Genomic DNA, 19,133 nt, shown 5'->3' on the forward strand with positions numbered 1-19,133 from the left:
GCGTGTCAACTTTGTTTTTTGTCACGTCAAGTCGGAAGTTCGGAGCCTAAGTCGGGCACATACGACCGAACTTTCATTACGATGGTATCAATCACGAGCATATTCGAGTAACAGAAGATCAGGAGAATCAATTCTTCGACACGAAACCTGATTAAGCTGTATAATTACGAACTCTCGATTTATTTCCCATTGTGTTGGGAACTTCGAGCTACGAGTCCAACGATCCGATTTGTGTTGGGAACATCGATTTACGCACTTGTTAATATGGCCGGTGAATGGTGAATGAACTTGATTGGGTCATGCAGAGAAATCGTAGAACCAAATCCCGAATTGATTATCGATCCTTACACGAAGGGAATTGGAACAGTAGTGTGTCCGATATATCTGAAACGAACCCTCAAGAACTGTCTATAAACATTGCAAATCAAGAGGACCTATTATTCGCTTCGTGTGCAGGAATGGCTGAAGGGGGTAAATCTGTCACGCCCCGGGCTAATCGCAGTCTAGAGAACGTTTGCATCGAGTCTCCTTTGGTTAGTGATGTGGACAAGCGCCTTGAGGAGGCAGACCGGGAGATCGCGCTGTTAGAGAAAAAACTGGAGTCGGCCAGATTGAACAGTGCATTAAAGGACAGAAGGAAGAAGCGGGATGATCTTCAGAGGCAGTTAGATGACATCCAGCAGGATCAGCCTCAATCAGCAGCGACTGGCCTTGGTTCAGGTATGCCCAACGACATAGACTTGATTAAACTGAGAAAAATGGACCAGCTGGTCAGCAGATCGAGCAAGAAGATGTCCAGGGTGTTGCCGGAATTTTCCGGTAGTGATACTGACTCTGACACTCTATCAGTCGCCTCATCGGCTTCCTACAATAGCTTTAAACGAGCACGTAAGGGTGAAAAACTCAGATCTGGTTTGAAAGCTAAAGCTGGAGACGTCGTGAAATTCCCTCAAGCTTATCCCCACCACTTTCTTCAATACGAATATGTAAGTAAGAATCCCCAGTTTCAAGATCTCACCTTTAAATTATTTGTGGCGGGAGAGCTTGAGATAATTTCCAAGACGAGCTCTGCTTCAGAGAAGGAAGGAAGGACAGTATTCCTTCGGAAAATTGTGTATTATAGCAATATTTATGAATGGAAAGCCTTGCTTGCATGGTATGCGGCATGGCTTCGCAAGATAGAGTTGGGTGAGAGATCATGGTCAGATGATCCCTCAAGTATTGAAGTCCCAATTTTGGCGAAACATGTGTTGATGCAAAAAAATGAGAAGCCCAGAAATAGTGGTCCGATTCAGTCGGACTCTGGGAGAGTTTGGTTTTGTGTAATGTTTCAGAAAAATCGTTGTAGCGAAAGAGGGGATCATGATGGCGACATACGGGGTGTCAAAAGGCATTTGCTACATATCTGTGCCACATGTTGGAAAAAAGATGGGGTAAAAAGACAACATCCTGAATCAGCAGAGACATGTCCAAATGCCTTGTGACTAACCGTCCCGTCTGTAGGTATTGAGATAGATCCAGACACCTCAATTATAGAACCCGAGTATGTGCCTTTTGAATTTGGAGGTAATTTGTTTGTATCGGGTGGCCAAGATATTGATTATAGACATATACCTATAGACGCTGTAGATGATATAGTTTCTGAGGTACCCGAAGAAACTGTTAGAAATTTACAGGTTCAATCCTGCTTTAATTTTAATACCCAAAGGACCCCTGTTAAGTCAAATTTTAACATCAGATATATGAAAGACAGGTTAGAGTTGTACTCGGATCTAGAGGTTTTAAAATTTTTAGAGTTTGGTTTTCCCATAGGGTTAGACAACCACCTCTTAATTCATCGCCAGGAGGCTACTTCAGAGGTAAGTTCTTCTATCAAGTACAGAAATCACAAAGGAGCTACAGACTTTCCTCAGGAAATAAGTGAGTATTTACGTATTGAGTTGGCAAATGAGTCGGTGTTAGGTCCATTTGAGGAAAATCCGTTTTCCTTACCCATGGTGATTTCCCCCTTAAACTCAGTTCCAAAGAGGGATTCTGAGGAAAGACGCATAATTTTGGATTTGAGCTTTCCGGACTCTAAGTCAGTAAATAGTTGTATCCCCAAGACTTCATATTTAGGGGACCCCATCTCATTGTCATACCCCAGGGTAGATGACCTGGTAGAGATTATCAAGGAGAAAGGGAGGGGTTGTTGTCTTTTCAAGAGAGACCTTAGGAAGGCTTACAGACAAATTCCCATCGACCCGGGAGATATTCGTTTTTTAGGTTTCTCTTGGGAAGGTAAGATGTATTTTGATCGGGTCTTATCTATGGGTTTGCGTTCGGCAGCGTACATTTGTCAAAGAGTCACAAGTCTGATTTCGTTCTTAATGCTGCAGGACGGTTTTCTGGTCCTCAATTATCTAGATGATTTTGCAGGGGCTGAGTGCCCGGACATGGCAGATTTGGCTTTCTGGAGACTTGGTTCCCTTCTCTCTGATTGTGGCTTTATCGAATCGGAGAAGAAGGCAGAGCCTCCTGCCACTCGTATGGTTTTTTTGGGTGTCTTGTTTGACACAGTCAGGATGGTCTTAGAGGTCCCTGATTTTAGGTTGCAGGAAATAGGAATCTTAACCTGCGAATGGTTGAAAAAGGAAAGGGCTTCCTTAAAGGAGATTCAATCCCTGCTGGGAAAATTACAGTTTGTCGCTGCCTGTGTTCGTCCAGGTCGACTTTTTGTTAGCCGTATATTGAACTGGCTCCGGTCGATTGGTCAGGACAGCCATCGTTCCTGGAGTATTTCAGAAGAGGTGAGAAAGGACATATTGTGGTGGCACATTTTTCTGGCACAGTATAACGGTGTGTCCATTATGTTTCTGGAACAATGGTCCACTCCAGACACTGAGTTTGCCTCAGATGCTTGTCTCACAGGCGGGGGAGGCTACTTCATGGGTAGATACTTTCATACAGAGTTCCCAGACACCATCCTTCAACCGTCCCCATGTATAAACATCCTAGAGTTGTTAACAGTTATGGTGAGTATAAAACTCTGGGCCAGTGCCTTTAAAGGTAAGAGAATTGTCATACTATGTGACAACGAAGCCACGGTATCGGTCCTCAACTCAGGTAGGTCCAGAATTCAATTTATGCAGAGCTGTCTCAGAGAGATATGTTACTTTGCTGCTAGTTTTGAATTTGAGATCAGGGCGCAACACATCTCTGGAATTCAAAATCGACTACCAGACCATTTATCCAGGTGGCATTTAGATGTTATACACCAGCAGGAGTTCATCCGTTTGACCAAGGAAGTTGACCTGGTAGAGGAGGTAGTACCCTCTAGCATGTTCTCCTTCTCCCACTCTTGGTAGATTATCTATACATAGTAGTTGAGACAGGGTATATATATAGTGATGTATCCCTCTCTTGGTGGTTTACCTTTTTCTTCAGTTTTGTACATATGTTGACACTATATACATAGCAGTGTATCTTTTCCTAGTTTATAAGGTAAATTTTAGCGATATCAGGCTTTTATGACTCCTGTTTCATCCTTCCAGACACTGCCTGGTCACAGCTTAGGAAAGATCTCAAGGTGTCCGCTAGAGCAGCCTTCGCTGAGGGTACTTATAGAAATTTCCGTACACAATGGAAAGCTTATTTTCTGTTTTGCGAAGCGTTCCGGAAACAGCCGTTGCCGGTAAGCACGGAGATTATATGCCTTTACGCTCAGTGTCGATTCTATTCGCAACTATATAGCGGGAGTCAAAACTCTTCACATGTTGCTAAACTCAAAGTATGACATTAGACAATATGAACTGAACTTAGTTTTGAAAGGTTTGTCGAGGTTGAACCCACATTGTCCCTCTCAAGCGAAACCTATCACCCCTCAGATTCTCGGTAAGATACATCAGCGACTAGATCATGATGATCCAGAGGACACCACTCTGTGGTGTATGTTTTTATTCAGTTTCTATCTCATGCTGCGGAAGTCTAATTTAATGCCTAATAGTAGTCACAAATTTGACCCTAGTAAACATCTTTTACGACAGGATATTTTAGTAGAGGATGGGGTCCTCTTGGTTGTCGTAAAGTGGTCTAAGACCAATCAATTCGGACATCGGATCGTGCGTTCCCCTCTGGTGGCCATTCATGGGTCCCCACTTTGTCCTTTACATGCCTTTGTTCGCATGACTGATCTAAACCCTGCACGTCCCAGGGCCCCAGCCTTCCTTAAGACTACAGGAAAGAAAATTGTCCCCTTTTGTTACCCACAATTTCAGCAGAGGCTACGGGAACTTATTCATAGTGTAGGCCTAGATGCTGCCTCGTTCTCTTCGCATAGTTTTCGCAGGGGAGGGGCCACTTGGGCCTTTTCTTTGGGGATTCCAGGGGAGTTAATTCAGGTGCAGGGGGATTGGGCCAGCGACGCCTACAAAACGTATATCAGTTTTTCCTTAGAGGATAGGCTTCAGGTTTGCAGAAACATGAGAGATGCAATTTTAGCATTGCATCATTAACCAAGTTATCAGCCTCCCGCAGTTTTTTCGGGCTTGGTGGCCGGAGGCTTGGCGGCCCCTCAAACTGCTTGTATTTGTGTTTAATATGTTTGCTTATTAACATGCTTATTCATAAGTATTATTAATTTGCTTAATTTGAGCTTTGTTTGATTTGAGCTATGTTTAATTTGAGCTATGTTTAATTTGAGCTATGTTTAATTTGAGTTTTGTTTAATTGAGCTTTGTTTAAATTGATCTTCATTTATTTGAGTTTGATCATGTAGATGCTTAAAGCTGTGTGTTCGATAACAAGCTTGCATGTAGTGCTAGAGGTGTATTTCCTTTTGGGGTTGCCTTGCTTATGCCATTTGCATACCAGAGACATTTAAGTAAAGTGGAGCATGGCACCCTAACTGGCTGACGCCTTCTAATGTGTTATACAATAAATTGTTACGGGCATACAGTTGTTATGTTGTAAATATCGTTGACCAGGCAGGGGAGAGAATTGTAAAATTTTAATGTAAAATGGCTAATTGTTTTCCCGTTTGCCTGGGCCTGTGAGGGGTGTGTCCCTGTGGGTCCAATGATTGGTCAGTGAAGTAAGCTGGTACTCACGGCCTCCGTCCAATCCCCGATTTACCCAGGGTCCCCTAGGTCCCGGTTTAGGTTTGAATCACAGAAGTTTTATTCATTCGAGATACTTTGGCTTGCGTGTCAACTTTGTTTTCCCTCCCTCCCTCCCTGGTCATAGATAGGACCCCATGCGGCCCCTCAAACTGCTTGTATTTGTGTTTAATATGTTTGCTTATTAACATGCTTATTCATAAGTATTATTAATTTGCTTAATTTGAGCTTTGTTTGATTTGAGCTATGTTTAATTTGAGCTATGTTTAATTTGAGCTATGTTTAATTTGAGTTTTGTTTAATTGAGCTTTGTTTAAATTGATCTTCATTTATTTGAGTTTGATCATGTAGATGCTTAAAGCTGTGTGTTCGATAACAAGCTTGCATGTAGTGCTAGAGGTGTATTTCCTTTTGGGGTTGCCTTGCTTATGCCATTTGCATACCAGAGACATTTAAGTAAAGTGGAGCATGGCACCCTAACTGGCTGACGCCTTCTAATGTGTTATACAATAAATTGTTACGGGCATACAGTTGTTATGTTGTAAATATCGTTGACCAGGCAGGGGAGAGAATTAAAATCACCTTAAGGGTGGATAGCTGGAATGCTATAAAATCTCACCTTCCACTTCTAAGTCTGATAGTTTGAGGAAAGTATAAAGTAATTAAAAATTTCCAACTCATTAAGCACAACTTGATATCATGATTATGAAGCCTACACAGTTTCAAAGAAATTGATTGGAAACTGTCGAAGGAGATTTCCAGAGAATGTTCAAGTACTTTAATTAAACAAAGAGCAATAACTTCTGCACAAATTGTTGAATACAAATTTTCTCATGGAAAGATAATATTATATCATAACTATAATACGTTCCATGTTTGAAAGAAATCGATCGAAAAATGTAGATCTCTGGACAAAAATCAAATAGCAAAAGGCATTGATGTTTGCGAAAATATTTGATTCAAAATTCTTTTCAGGCAAACACAACTTCATATTGTGATTATAAAGCCAACAAATTTCAAAGAAAAACTCAAAAATGTAGGAGGGAGATCTCCGGACAAAAAAACAAATACTAGAATATACAAAGGGTAAACAAAATCGCCAGACCAACAAAAGTTTAAGTCGGACAGGCCAACTAACGGACAATGCCATACCATAATACTTCCGTCAAATTAGACGGGCGCATAATATATGTACATGCATATAGCATCTAGTAAGTAATAACGGTATGGTCCAATATAGGTACTGGAACCTAACAAACAGATGCTAGCTGGATGCATATTACTAGAAATAGATAATTGTTCAATTTACACAATCATAAAGTGTTATATAGTTTATAAATAACATACATTGTTACTATATTAGTAAGTTACAGTAATACATACTACATGTATATAAATAGCATACAGTATTACACACTATATAAGTAGGATACAGTAATACTATACATGTACCATATAGTACAACATACTGTAAAAACATCATAGAGTATTATATACTGTATAAGTAACATACAGAATTAAATTATGACAATAAATGTTCCCTCTATATACATATGTACTCAATAACGTTTCTACACATCCTATAAAATGTATATCTGTACTTATCAACATATTAAATTACACACATAATGTCTCACTTATTTCCCCGGACAGAGATAGATGTCCTTTGTTAACATGTGGGTAAAACATGCTGCCGACTTGTAGCCTTCATCCGTCTCCTTTTCAATCGCCAATTTACCAATGACTCCGGTCAGCACCTGTTGAAAAGATAAACATTTCACTGAAGTTTTTTTTTTTCAATTAAAAATATTGCTTAAAATAATTTTGCCAATGGATGTATTATTAAACCAAAATCAATCTAAAGTTTCAATAACTAAATGAACTATTGATGGGGAAAACATCCCCAGATCTACAGGGATACGTTTCCCCCTTAAGTATCGAGTATGGAAAAAATATAAAAGAAAACACTATATGGTAAAGAGAAAAAATTTCTGACAGACTTTTACACTGAATGCTGACCTTAATAATCAAAAAGTTTTAGTGTTCAACCTTTAAATATGGCCAATGATTTTTGTTCTACTGCCTATATCTATTTCACCTCTTAGCATATAATTTTTGGCACCATCAAAACAGCCCTTTTCATGACTAGGTAATGTTATTGGTCAATATGCAATGGCAGTTTTTTTTCTTCTTAGAGGAATTTGGGGACATAGGAACAAAACAACACAGGACCTGTATTGGCTCAGAGTCTAAACCTTCATAATAAATAATCTTAAAATTGATTTAATTCCAACATTCCAACTCATTATTTCAGGCTAAAATGAAATTGGGGGTTACAGGAGTAATGCAATTGAAGAATATAGATTTGATTCTAGAGTAGATTTTGTCATCATCCATTTTTAGTTTTAGGTCAGGGTTAATATCTTCATATAACAGCTGACATCACAACCAAAAATAAATAAGGCAATTCAGCTAATTACAGACTCCACCCAAGGTGAAGTTATATGTGAGAAATGCACAGATGATAAATGAGTCCGATGGATATTTACTGATAAGTGTTGGCCTATTACCATTTGATCTGGTGACACATATTTATTGATTGAATGTGGTGGAATTGAGTTTAGTTACATCACTAATTTAATATGTGAAAACCAAAAATTCAAGGGTGTAAAATTAACCGTTCTTATTTGAACTTATAATATAAATTATTCTAATTTGGTATTTTACCAATTCAAATGTATCATGTGGACACCATTTCCTGAATCAGAAATATTTGATACCCGAATCTGGTAAATTGCATTTAAAAGAAAATATTACATCTTAAATGACAAATGTGCATACAGATGTTTCAGGATCATACTGTATGGAAACAAATTATTTTAAGTATTACAAACATTCATGGAATAAAGAATCTTATTAATAAGCAGAAGGAAGGATGCCAGAAAGATGGACAGAAGGACGGACGAACACAATCCAAAACTAGAGTCGGGTTTCCGATGGGGGGCTAGCAAGTTACAACGAGGTGTTTCCCCACATAAACTGTTTATATAAGGGGAAACCGTCGATGCAGGAGGATCAAATTCATACAAATCAAAATAATTTGCAACCGTCCATCCATAATGGGTATTTTGATTGGAAAAACTAATGATTGCACGATCACATTTCATAATGACTTCAATACCCCCATGTCAAACATCCAAATCCAAACATCTATACACTTTATGTCCCAGATAATTTCCAATAGCTTTTGGATAAATAAAGCTGGTAGAACTTGAGCATTTATCAATACATTGTATATGTTTTTTTCCCCCAAAATTTCCACTATGGGGCCATATTGAATTTGAAATTGACCAGATGAATAACAACAACTAATCTTGCCTATCCAAAAATAAGTCCTAGAAAGTTAAAATAAATCAAAGTTGGGCAATAATGGACAGGCAGGATGAGGTTTCAGGTAAGAAAACCTAGTGTAACTACAATACATTGTTACCTGTAATAAGTCCTGGTCAGGATTTGACCTCCAATCTTTCAGACTTTCACACAATGTCTTCATCAGCCATCCACCTTTATAGGAAAGTCTGTACGCCTCTTTTCCTGGAAATGATGACATATTCATCGGTACTTTTTTTGTGGTTTCAAGAAAGTTTTTATAGATTCCCAACATAAAGTATTTTACCTAGATTTCTTGTATTCATTTATCAACCATGAAAACACAAAATTCAATGTACAATGTGGGTCTATACCAGGATATTAAACTGTAATAGAGGTTTAGTAGTTGATGGGGAGAGTTTTGACAATTGATTGATAAGGCATGAAACAACTGTTTTGTTACCTGATTAATCCAAAATATCCAGATATTGGGTTCTATAAGGCTGAGTTCCGTATCAAAATTACTCAGTAACCAGTTAATGCCGGCTTTGGTGCATTTTCGAACTCCAAAGTTAACTTTTCTTTGGCCTCGCAGTATGCTGTAGGAGACCACTTTATGACATTCTTTGTGTTAGTCAAATCCCTGTATTCAACCTTTCTGACTTAATTCGACTTAGCAACCATTGCAAGGCATTACTAGATATATACTGTTTTAAATCACGATCAGAAAGATACTTCATCGCAATCATTTTAGTGTTTGGGCGCATGCAGATGTACCTATTGCCAGTCAACAGTAAAAAATATTGACCGGTCAACAGTCAAAAATACTTTATTTACATAGAAAGTTAGGTAACAATAATAAATGTTACAATTTCTGTTTGACAAATTTCATTTTAGGTAGATGTTGTCATTTTTGTTAAATATTATGATAGTATAATGTAACGTTTTGATCGGTTGGCCAAAAATAGTCCAGATGTATTGCTGGCCAAAACAGTTTAGACTATACTTCCTGAGAACCTGTACATAGTTCGGAATGTTTATCATTCATTATAAAACATCCTCAGTACACCTCTCAATGAAGGTATACATGCGAGACCCAGAATAGACTGGTTTTCTATTCACAATTATAATATATGTGCATTGCTTTTTATTCTCTTCTTCACGGATTAAAAGCTGCAGGAAATGTTTTCTTTGTCTCCTCTACAAACATTTTTGCTGTAGACACCCTGTACAGTTGCAACCAAAGTCCTCCACTAGAGGGACAGTACAGAAGACAACTTCTGCAGATTTACAGGATCCTCTTTCTATAGTCAATGTCTATCGTAATGATCTTGTTGATACTGAAGTATAAAAAAGTTACAAAACACGAACCTGGAGCTGATGCGAACATGACTAAACTGTCTTCAATACAAGATATAGACGGGATTTCTTCTTCTGGAATAGGCTCAACAGTTGTCTCATCAGGAGGTTTTCTTGATCCGGCGTCAGCCTCATGTATTGTCTGCTCCACATTAGGTCTGGTTTGTATTTGGTCTGTTTTCTTGTTTCTCACTTCAGATTCATCCATGTGCGGCTTGGTGTCTTCTGGTTTTACTGGAGGTCCACTTTGAACGGCCGGTTTTTGCAGTTTCTATAACAGAGTGGGCACATCTTAGTTTCATCATAATGAAATGCAAATAGATATAGCATATGTTTCATCCTGATCAAATATAATGAGGCATTGGCGATGTCATATTTCAAACTACAGGAGGACCAAAATTCTGTCTTTCTTCAAAAAGAAAAAGGATTTCAATATTTTTTTTTTTGGCTTAATATCCCATTTTAGGTCCCCTTTCTCCTGCCCCAAGAGTGCAACATCCTTTGTTTTATTCAACATTAGATATCCTTTGCCCAATTATGCACCACACAAAACTTCATCAAAATCCATTCAGGCATTCAGGACTAGTAGAAATTTAAAGAATTAACCTCAATTTCCCCTATTGGCCCCGCCCCTCTGGCCCCAAGGGAGCCACATCCTGCATTAACTCAAGACAAAATTTCATCAAAATCCATTCAGACATTCAGAACTAGTAGGAATTTAAAGGATTTACCTCAATTTACCGTATTGGACCCCAACCCCTTAAATTTCATCAAAATCCATTCAGGCATTCAGGACTAGAAGGGATTCAAAGAATTTACCTCAATTTCCCCTATTGAGCACCACTCCTCCAAATTTCATCAAAATCCATTCAAGCATCCAGAACTAGTTGGGTTTCGAAGGATTTACCTCAATTTCCCCTATTTGGTCCCATCCTCCAAATTTCATCAAAATTCATTCAGGCATTCAGTCAACTATTAGGGATTCAAAGGATTTACCTCAATTTCCCCTATTGGCCCCGCCCCTCCAAAATTCATCAAAATCCATTCAGGCGTTCGGGACTAGTAGAGATTTAAAGGAAATGTTGATGGACGACGGATGATGGACACTGCGCCATGGCATAAGCTCACCGGCCCTTTGGGCCAGATGAAAAAATGATGCTAAAAATTAACTACGTTGACCAATTGTGACACACAGGTGACACAAAATATTTAAAGATAAATCTTCTGTAATTAATTTCAACAAATCTTGGCCACTTTAAACATTGAATAAAAATGTAGTTCAACATCATGACTTAAGACCTCTTGGATATTAAGGAGCCATTTTAAGGTGGCAATTAATGCAAAATGTTTACAAACCCTAATGCCTTGAAATAAAATCTAAATATGAATGTAACTGCTCAAACGTGAACAAGTATTGTCAGGTAATACTTACATTCAAATTCCTCGGCCTGGCGTCAGGTAAACTCCTATCTGTTTTAAGAGTTTTGATCAGCTTTGTTATCTCACCATTCTCTGTTCCAGATGCTTTAGAGATAACAAGAAGGATAAGAAAACATGTAAACACAGTATTCGGCTTAATGTGCAACTATAAGCAAAACCCTACTGATTTTTAGTGAAAAAAGACAGGCGTACTATGTAAAAACATATAACAATATTGCTTACCTTAATGAAACAGAATTTCCAAAAAAAGAAAAAGGCACTTCATTTCTTCCTTTTATATTTTTTCTAACCAGTTTTAACAAGGAAACATGTCCTTGTAAATGGTTGTTTTGAGAATACCCCACTTGTGTTTTAGTAAGTACACAGGGTGATTACTACATTGAATATGGTAATTTTTGTAATACTTGGTAATGTCCTGCTTCATAACCAATATACTGTAAAGTACATATTTTTATTGGATATCTTATTTCAGCACTTTTTGTGCTGAAAGCATTACGCTTAATTATGATTCCCCTAATCACGCTTTCTATACACTGTTTCTATATAAATAATTTTGGTGCGCCAATTCATCAATGCGTTACTCGGTTAAAATTGGGAAATGCCTTAAACTTTGAGTACGCCAAATAAATTACATTTACATTATAACTTTGTACATTGCCTTGTGATACAAGGCCCTCGTATACCTTTAATTTACATTCTGTATTTATAGTTGTCCTCAGCATCATTAGCTACGAACTTATAAGCCACTACATCGTCTTCGGCAACATATCTTTAAATGTGTTTCTTTGTCAAGAGCTGCCAAGGTGTGATCATTTACACTATATTTATGTCTTTTTAACAATACCAAGGGCTCAATGGCCTCGAATCGCTCATCTGCTATCTAGTGATCCTTTTTATACATAAACATATAATCAAGAAAGTTTTTCAGAGACCAGATGTAAGATCTCAGGGCCTCACGGTTATCTGAAAAGGTATCTTTTAGATATTTTGGCCAATATAACTCTTTCAAACTTAAATCATGGTCAAGGTCATTCATTTGAACAAACGTCCTAGCCTTCACTCAAGTATACTACAAGTCATTCATTTGAACAAACTTGGAAGCCCTTTACCCCAGCAAACAGACCCAATATCAAGTCCCTGGGCTTCTTGGTTATTGAGAAGAAGTTGTTTAAAGATTTTTGCCTTTTTGACCCTTGTGACCATGAATGAAGTCTTGAATGAAGTTCAACTTCATTTATTTGAATAAGTTTGATAGCCCATACATCCCAGCATGCTACATGCCTAATATTAGGTCTCTACGCCTCTTAAATATTGTGAAAAAGTTGATGCCCAAAAGATGGACAGACGGACGCCCTTGGGGCAGGTGAGCTAAAAATGAGCAAGCTGGTTACACAGATAATTATAACTCAATTCCATCAAATAAATCAATAAATCAAAGTACAATGGTTCATCAGAAAACTTGTACAAAATGTTTGTATTTTAAATTGGTCAAGTGACCTTTATCCTCTACTGATGATAATCAGATGTGATACTTAATGGTAAAAAGTCATGGTGTGAATCGGAACTAAATCTGCCTTGGGGTTCATGAGATATCATTTACAAAAGCTTTGTATATATATATTTTATATGCAAAAGGCAAAGCCAAATAACTACAATTACACCAGCCTTTACGAGCTGTCCATGGTCAAAATCCTCCTAAAGACTTGAGCTATATTGCTTCAACAACAAGAACAGTATCGATAATATTTTATGCTCTTGACTCTGTTTTAAGTTACATTTCTTTGGCCATGCAGACTTAGTACTTACAGCTCCCATATGAACCAAATATTGGGAATTTGTCTTGATCTATTTTTATTACATTGGAAATGACACTTGAAATGAAACAATAACAATAAATTTTTTATCATGACAGGAACTAGGAAAATCACATTAACTGATGGTTGGTGCATCAAAAAAATATTTCCTAAAATTATACAAAGAATTAAAAGAATCACAGTAATGGTTTCAAACAAATAAATGATTAAATGTTTCAGAACGGAATTCTAGATTTGTTGCAACCATGGTTAAAATTTGGCTAATATAATACCTTTCCTGATATTTTGATAATTTATTATTGATAGACCAATTAAACCTTTTTGAATTAATTAATAGGATGTTAAACAAAATAAACCAAATCAAATCAAATCAAGTAAACTATGGCAGCACAAAATATGCACTTACCTGCTACCAAAAGTTCCACTCCTTTATCTACCCTGTCTTCCCTGACTGTCCTGTCAGCAGTTACTCGAGACCGACGAGCCTATGACAACACAATCAATATGTCCATGTATTCATATGATATATATGGAATGATAAAATATGGCCAAAAACGAGAGAATTTTTAGCCAGACAGTTTTAAAAAGTTGGGTGACCTGTCGAGATTTAACAGCAACACTTCGCTAACTCATTTAGTCAAACTGTTTCTTTATGTGGCACCTATGACAGATCACAATAATTTCCCTGACACATCCTTTGCAAAAGTCAAAACTGAAGATGACTTTGCATCCTATATACTAGTACTTATCAGTATATTGATTGCATTAAAATATTATCACAAGTAAAATGGGGCCTATAGCTACTTCAAAAAGTCACAAGTAAAATGGGGCCTATAGCTACTTCAAAAAGTCACAAGTAAAATGGGGCCTATAGCTACTTCAAAAAGTCACAAGTAAAATGGGGCCTGTAGCTACTTCAAAAAGTCATAAGATAATTGTTTATACATGTAATTATTCTTTGAAAATGTTTGCAAAATGCAGCTTAAACACAGATTAGAAACATGATAGAGTAAGTTTTGTTGCAGTCTATTAATCCTACAAAACTACTTGTTATAATACTGCTGTTGGAGATTACAAAAACTAAGAACATCACAGTAGAAATTTATAACAGTTTGGAAACAAATGAGAGCTATTCCATCATTACAATGTAAGAAAAGGCACTACATTTCCCCTTTATATGTCACCATATTGTTCTGTCGCTTTCCTAGTGGCACAGACTAAAATGGCTCCTGGCTATATTTGCATATGTATCAGCACTTACTTACAGGGGGATAACTCTTATGAACTGTACTCATGTGTAGATCTGATTGGAAATCTTTTTTTGGGAGGTAGCATTTTAGGAGTTTTTCATATCCCTTTAAAGTCTGATTGTTCTTTATTTTTTGAACCCATGTTGATTTCAGATATTATATATTAAATGTGAGTTGTGGGCATACATGAAATATAGAGAGAAATATTCAAAATGATGTCTCGCTTTAACGACAAATGTTACCGAAAAACTAAGGACATCAAAATCATTAGAATTACATACAACATTATACTTCCAAAGAATTTTGGAAAAAGATGGAAAAATGAAGATTTTCTAATCAAAGGGCCAAAGGCCCTGAGAGACGTCAATGTCTGAGGTCATATAATAAGAAATTTAAAATTGGATTTTATAGTCAGTTACATTTGTATCAGATGAAATGTCTTAATCTGGTTATTCCTATTTTATATATATTCAAGAAAACGTGTATAACATATTTATCTGCCGACAACTTTCCAATAGCTGAGTATAGTTCTTTCCCTATCTCTTTAATGCTAGTGGAAGATTATTAGGTCATCTGACCCAAAGGGTCAGGATGACCTATAGTCATCGTGCTTCGTCCGTCGTCGTGCGCCGTCCGCCGTGCGCCGTCCGTAAACTTTTTCTTTCAAAACGCTACTCCTCCTTAACGCTTGGGTGGATTACTTCCAAATTTGGTTTGAAGCATCATTGGGGGAGGGCAATCATATTTTATATAAATGAGGCTGGTCTGACCCCTGGGGCCAGAAGGGCGGGGCGCCGAAAAGGGAACTTAGGTGAATATTGCTATAAAATCCTACTCCTCCTTTACCCTTGGGTGGATTACAACTAAATTTGGTTGGAAACATCATTGGGGGAGGGCGGTCATATTTTATATAAATGAAGTTGGTGTGACCCCTGGGGCCTGAGGGGCGGGGCCCCAAAAGGGGAACTTTGATGAAATTTTGCTATAAAATCCTACTCCTCCTTAACCCTTTGGTGGATTTCAACCAGATATTGTGTGAAACATCATTTGGGGAGGGTGATCATATTTTATATAAATGAGGCTGGTGTGACCCCTAGGGCCTGAGGGGCGGGGCCCCAAATGGGGAACTTTGATGAAATTTTGCTATAAAATCCTACTCCTCCTTAACCCTTTAGTGGATTTCAACCAGATATGTTGTGAAACATCATTTGGGGAGGGCGGTCATATTTTATATAAATGAGGCTAGTGTGACCCCTGGGGCCTGAGGGGCGGGGCCCCAAATGGGGAACTTTGATGAAATTTTGCTATAAAATCCTACTCCTCCTTAACCCTTTGGTGGATTTCAACCAGATATTGTGTGAAACATCATTGGGGGAGGGTGGTCATATTTTATATAAATGAGGCTGGTGTGGCCCCTGGGGCCTGAGGGGCGGGGCCCCAAAAGGGGAACTTTTATGAAATTTTGCTATAAAATCCTACTCCTCCTTAACCCTTTGGTGGATTTCAACCAGATATTGTGTGAAACATCATTGGGGGAGGGTGGTCATATTTTATATAAATTAGGCTGGTGTGGCCCCTGGGGCCAGAAGGGCAGGGCCCCAAAAGGGGAACTTTGATGAAATTTTGCTTTACAATACTACTCCTCCTAACCCCCATAGTGAATTATTACCAAATTTGGTGTGAAACATCATTGGAGGAGGACAATCATATTTTATATAAATGAGGCTGGTTTGACCCCTAGGGCCAGAGGGGCGGGGCCCCAAAAGGGGAACTTTGGTGAATTTTTGCTATAAATCCTACTTCTCTCTAACCCTTGGGTGGATTAATACGAAATATGGTGTGAAACATCCTTTGGGAAGGGTGGTCATATTTTATATAAACGAGGCTAGTGAGACCCCTGGGGCCTTAGGGGCAGGGCCCCAAAAGGGGAACTTTGGTGAATATTTTCTGTTAAATCCTAATCCTCCCTAACCTTTTGGTGGATTACAACCTAATTTGATGTGAAATATAAGGTGACGGCAATCATATTTTTTAATGAGACAGGTTTGACCCCTGGGGAAAAAAAGATGGGGCAAAAGGAGCGCTTAGGTTAAACATTTCTTTAAAATGCAATTCCTCCTTAATGCCTTAATTGATTACAACTATATTTAGCATGAAACATCATTGGGGAAAGGCAATCCTAATTGATATAAATGAGTCTTGTCTGACCCATTGGGACACAGAGGGGCATGCCCCAAAAATGGGAACTTGGCTAAAATTTTGCTTTATGATGCTGCTCTTCCTGGACAAGCTAAATGGATAAAAACCAAATTTGATCTAAAACATAACTGGCTGCGATAAATGATTTATGGTAATAATGCTGGATTGAGGGGTGTGTCCCTGCTGTAAGTGTAAGTGTTTGTCAGATGACCGTTAAGGCCCATGGGCCTCTTGTTGTCGATCCCAACCACCCATGTATTTCATTTTTGTTTTACCCCCACCACACATAAAATACAATTTAGTGTCGTCCCCACCACCCATACAAAAAGATTTCAGGAGCCGCTGGACTCTAAGAAAAACTCTTAAGTTGAATTATTCTTTCAGTTGTATAAAAAAAAAGAATGTAACCAGTTGCCATGTTCATTAAGATCTGTTAAGTGCTTGCAGAGAAATAGTGAGCTTAAGTGTTAATGACTACAAGAGGCCCATGGGCCTGAACGCTCACCTGAGGAATGCATACATATGTAATGAGATGTGTGCGGTACATGAAGAAATGTTTGAGCAATTTTAATCTTTTTTTTCACCTCTTATGAGGCCCCAAAGGAGATAATCGATTTCTTTGGTCATTTCTAAAAATAGATTTTCAAAATGGCCGATGCCACACCCCTGGAATTTTGTCATAATATTCAGTGCATAATTTTCAACAAGTCTCCAATATATATCTGGATTCAAAAAGTTAATGGTCTGTGAGATATTTGGCAGTTTTGTTGTTTCTAAAAATAGATTTGACATTTGTGGCACCCTGGCCTGGTGGCCCCGTTTATCAACGGATATTTTTTTGTTTGCAAACGTTGTATGAAATGTACTAAGGATAATATATTTCAAATATCAAAACAATCCAACTGAGGGTTCGGTATAAGAAGATTTTTTTTGTCAGACACTCCCAATTTTGACCCCGTATGTGGCCCCAAGTGCACGGGTGCACTTTTTTTGACTGGAAATAAGATTATCTTCACAAAAGGATACTTCCTACCAAATTTGGTTGAAATCTGACAACTTTGATTTTTTTGCCGATTTCAGCGCCCCCTAGCGGGGCCGATTATTGACAATTTTTTTTTGGTGAACAAACTTTGTAGACCTTGCCCCAGAGAGTCTAAATTACCAAATATAAAGCCAATCTGAATAATGGTTTGTGAGAAGATTTTTTAAGATGTACCCAATTTTAACCCTTTTTGGCCCCTTACAGGGCCTCAAGGGCAGATAACTCCATAATTTTAACAAACTTGAAGCGGCTTCCCAGGGTGATGTTTTCTGCCAAGTTTGGCTGAAATTGGTTCAGTGGTTCTTGAGTAGAAGTTGTTTAAAGAAAAAATTTACGGACGGACGGGTGAGCTAAAAATTCAAGACAGCCATTTTGCACTAAATGAACCAATGTGAAACTACAGGTCCAAGGTACATTTTGTGTGTAAATTTCAAATCCCAGAGGAGGTCCAGAGATCTGCAACGGCATTCGAAGTTATCATGTATATTTCTCCAATCATTTTTACATATAATTCAATTTGTAGAAATTATTATTATCTCTTTTCTTGCCCTTGTTTTGTCATTTAGCTATCTTAACTATATCGTAATTGCATGGGTGAAAGTTGCCAAACTGACAAAAAACTGAAATACCTGTTTTTGTCTAAATTTAACAGATGTCTATGGGGACAAATATTTCCAAAAAACTGAAATCAGTTTTAAAACTGATAACTGTCACCCATGTAATTGTACAAAGTGCACCATACTAGTAGTCAACCTAGACCAACAAAAATATGAATCACCTAAATTTGTTGTAGTTGAAAAAAATGTCATGCAGGAAAAGCTAAAATAAAAGGTCCAAGGGGCCACAAGATGCTCACCTTGTAAATGTGAAAAAAAGGGTCAGTGCAATAAATGCAAGATACATAATGTGAAGGATAGAATTAGATATCTCAGCACCACACAATATAACCAAACTTACCAATCTAATATCAGTTTCTGAAAATTATAAGGAGTTATTAACTTTCAATAATGCTATACTATTGCAAATATTAAAAACATTATTACACAGAGTACATTTATAGCTAATCTTCTAAATCAGGGTTCGATGCATATGCTAATCCATTAGTTCCGAGGCTAGTTCAAAAACAGGAGGACTAGTTCATCTCCCTTACCAACTAGTCCTGTGAACTAGTTCATTTTTCCCATCCCTAAAGCGAATTAAATATTTTCTACAAACGTGGTCTGAATCTAAAGTTTTGATATATAAAAGATTTTTTTTAATCATTTAAAACATTCAGTTAACACTGAAGTAAGAACTAGATCACGATAACCCACGGTAAACAATTTACACTGAGCACACCATCAGTCACCAATAGAAATGTCTGTAATGAACTGTGAAACTCTGCCAAGCACTTGCTGGACAGGAACAAAAACAACAACACTTGGTTCTCAAGAGTTTGTGAGCTAAAAAAAGCTTTACTGTACCTCATCACTATCTGAGTTTTCTTGTAACATGAATTTTTAAACATGTACATGTACTTGAAGTTTTATTTCATTTTTCATCAAAAGAGCATGCTGCATGTATT

The 19,133-nt window shown here is 37.7% G+C and overlaps 2 protein-coding genes across 2 annotated transcripts in view; one reads left to right on the top strand and one right to left on the bottom strand.

The window, feature by feature from the left end:
* Positions 1–215: 215 nt before the first annotated feature.
* On the top strand, positions 216–3,775 carry LOC117330101. Its single transcript, XM_033888320.1, has 2 exons — positions 216–720; positions 3,534–3,775. The coding sequence occupies exons 1-2, from the start codon at positions 276–278 to the stop codon at positions 3,773–3,775; spliced, it is 687 nt and encodes a 228-aa protein (XP_033744211.1). The 5' UTR covers positions 216–275.
* A 2,860-nt stretch (positions 3,776–6,635) lies between these two features.
* Positions 6,636–19,133, bottom strand: part of LOC117329263 — a 32,498-nt gene continuing 20,000 nt past the window's right edge. The window contains exons 5-9 of the mRNA XM_033887124.1: positions 13,485–13,563; positions 11,257–11,348; positions 9,837–10,095; positions 8,587–8,690; positions 6,636–6,853 (exon numbers count right to left, since the gene is read on the bottom strand). Coding sequence (XP_033743015.1) covers positions 6,734–6,853; positions 8,587–8,690; positions 9,837–10,095; positions 11,257–11,348; positions 13,485–13,563 — 654 coding nt within the window. The 3' untranslated portion in view covers positions 6,636–6,733. The remainder of the gene's footprint in view (positions 6,854–8,586; positions 8,691–9,836; positions 10,096–11,256; positions 11,349–13,484; positions 13,564–19,133) is intronic.

Source organism: Pecten maximus, chromosome 6 (genome assembly GCF_902652985.1).
Source record: "Pecten maximus chromosome 6, xPecMax1.1, whole genome shotgun sequence".
NCBI classification, from domain to species: Eukaryota; Metazoa; Mollusca; class Bivalvia; order Pectinida; family Pectinidae; genus Pecten; species Pecten maximus.

What these genes read in the sequence shown, in the direction of transcription:
- LOC117330101 (XM_033888320.1), top strand. Translation starts at nt 276, where the DNA reads ATGGTGAATGAACTTGATTGGGTCATGCAGAGAAATCGTAGAACCAAA. An exon ending in AGCGACTGGCCTTGGTTCAG is followed by an intron (nt 721 to 3,533) that starts GTATGCCCAACG and finishes TCATCCTTCCAG; the next exon opens with ACACTGCCTGGTCACAGCTT.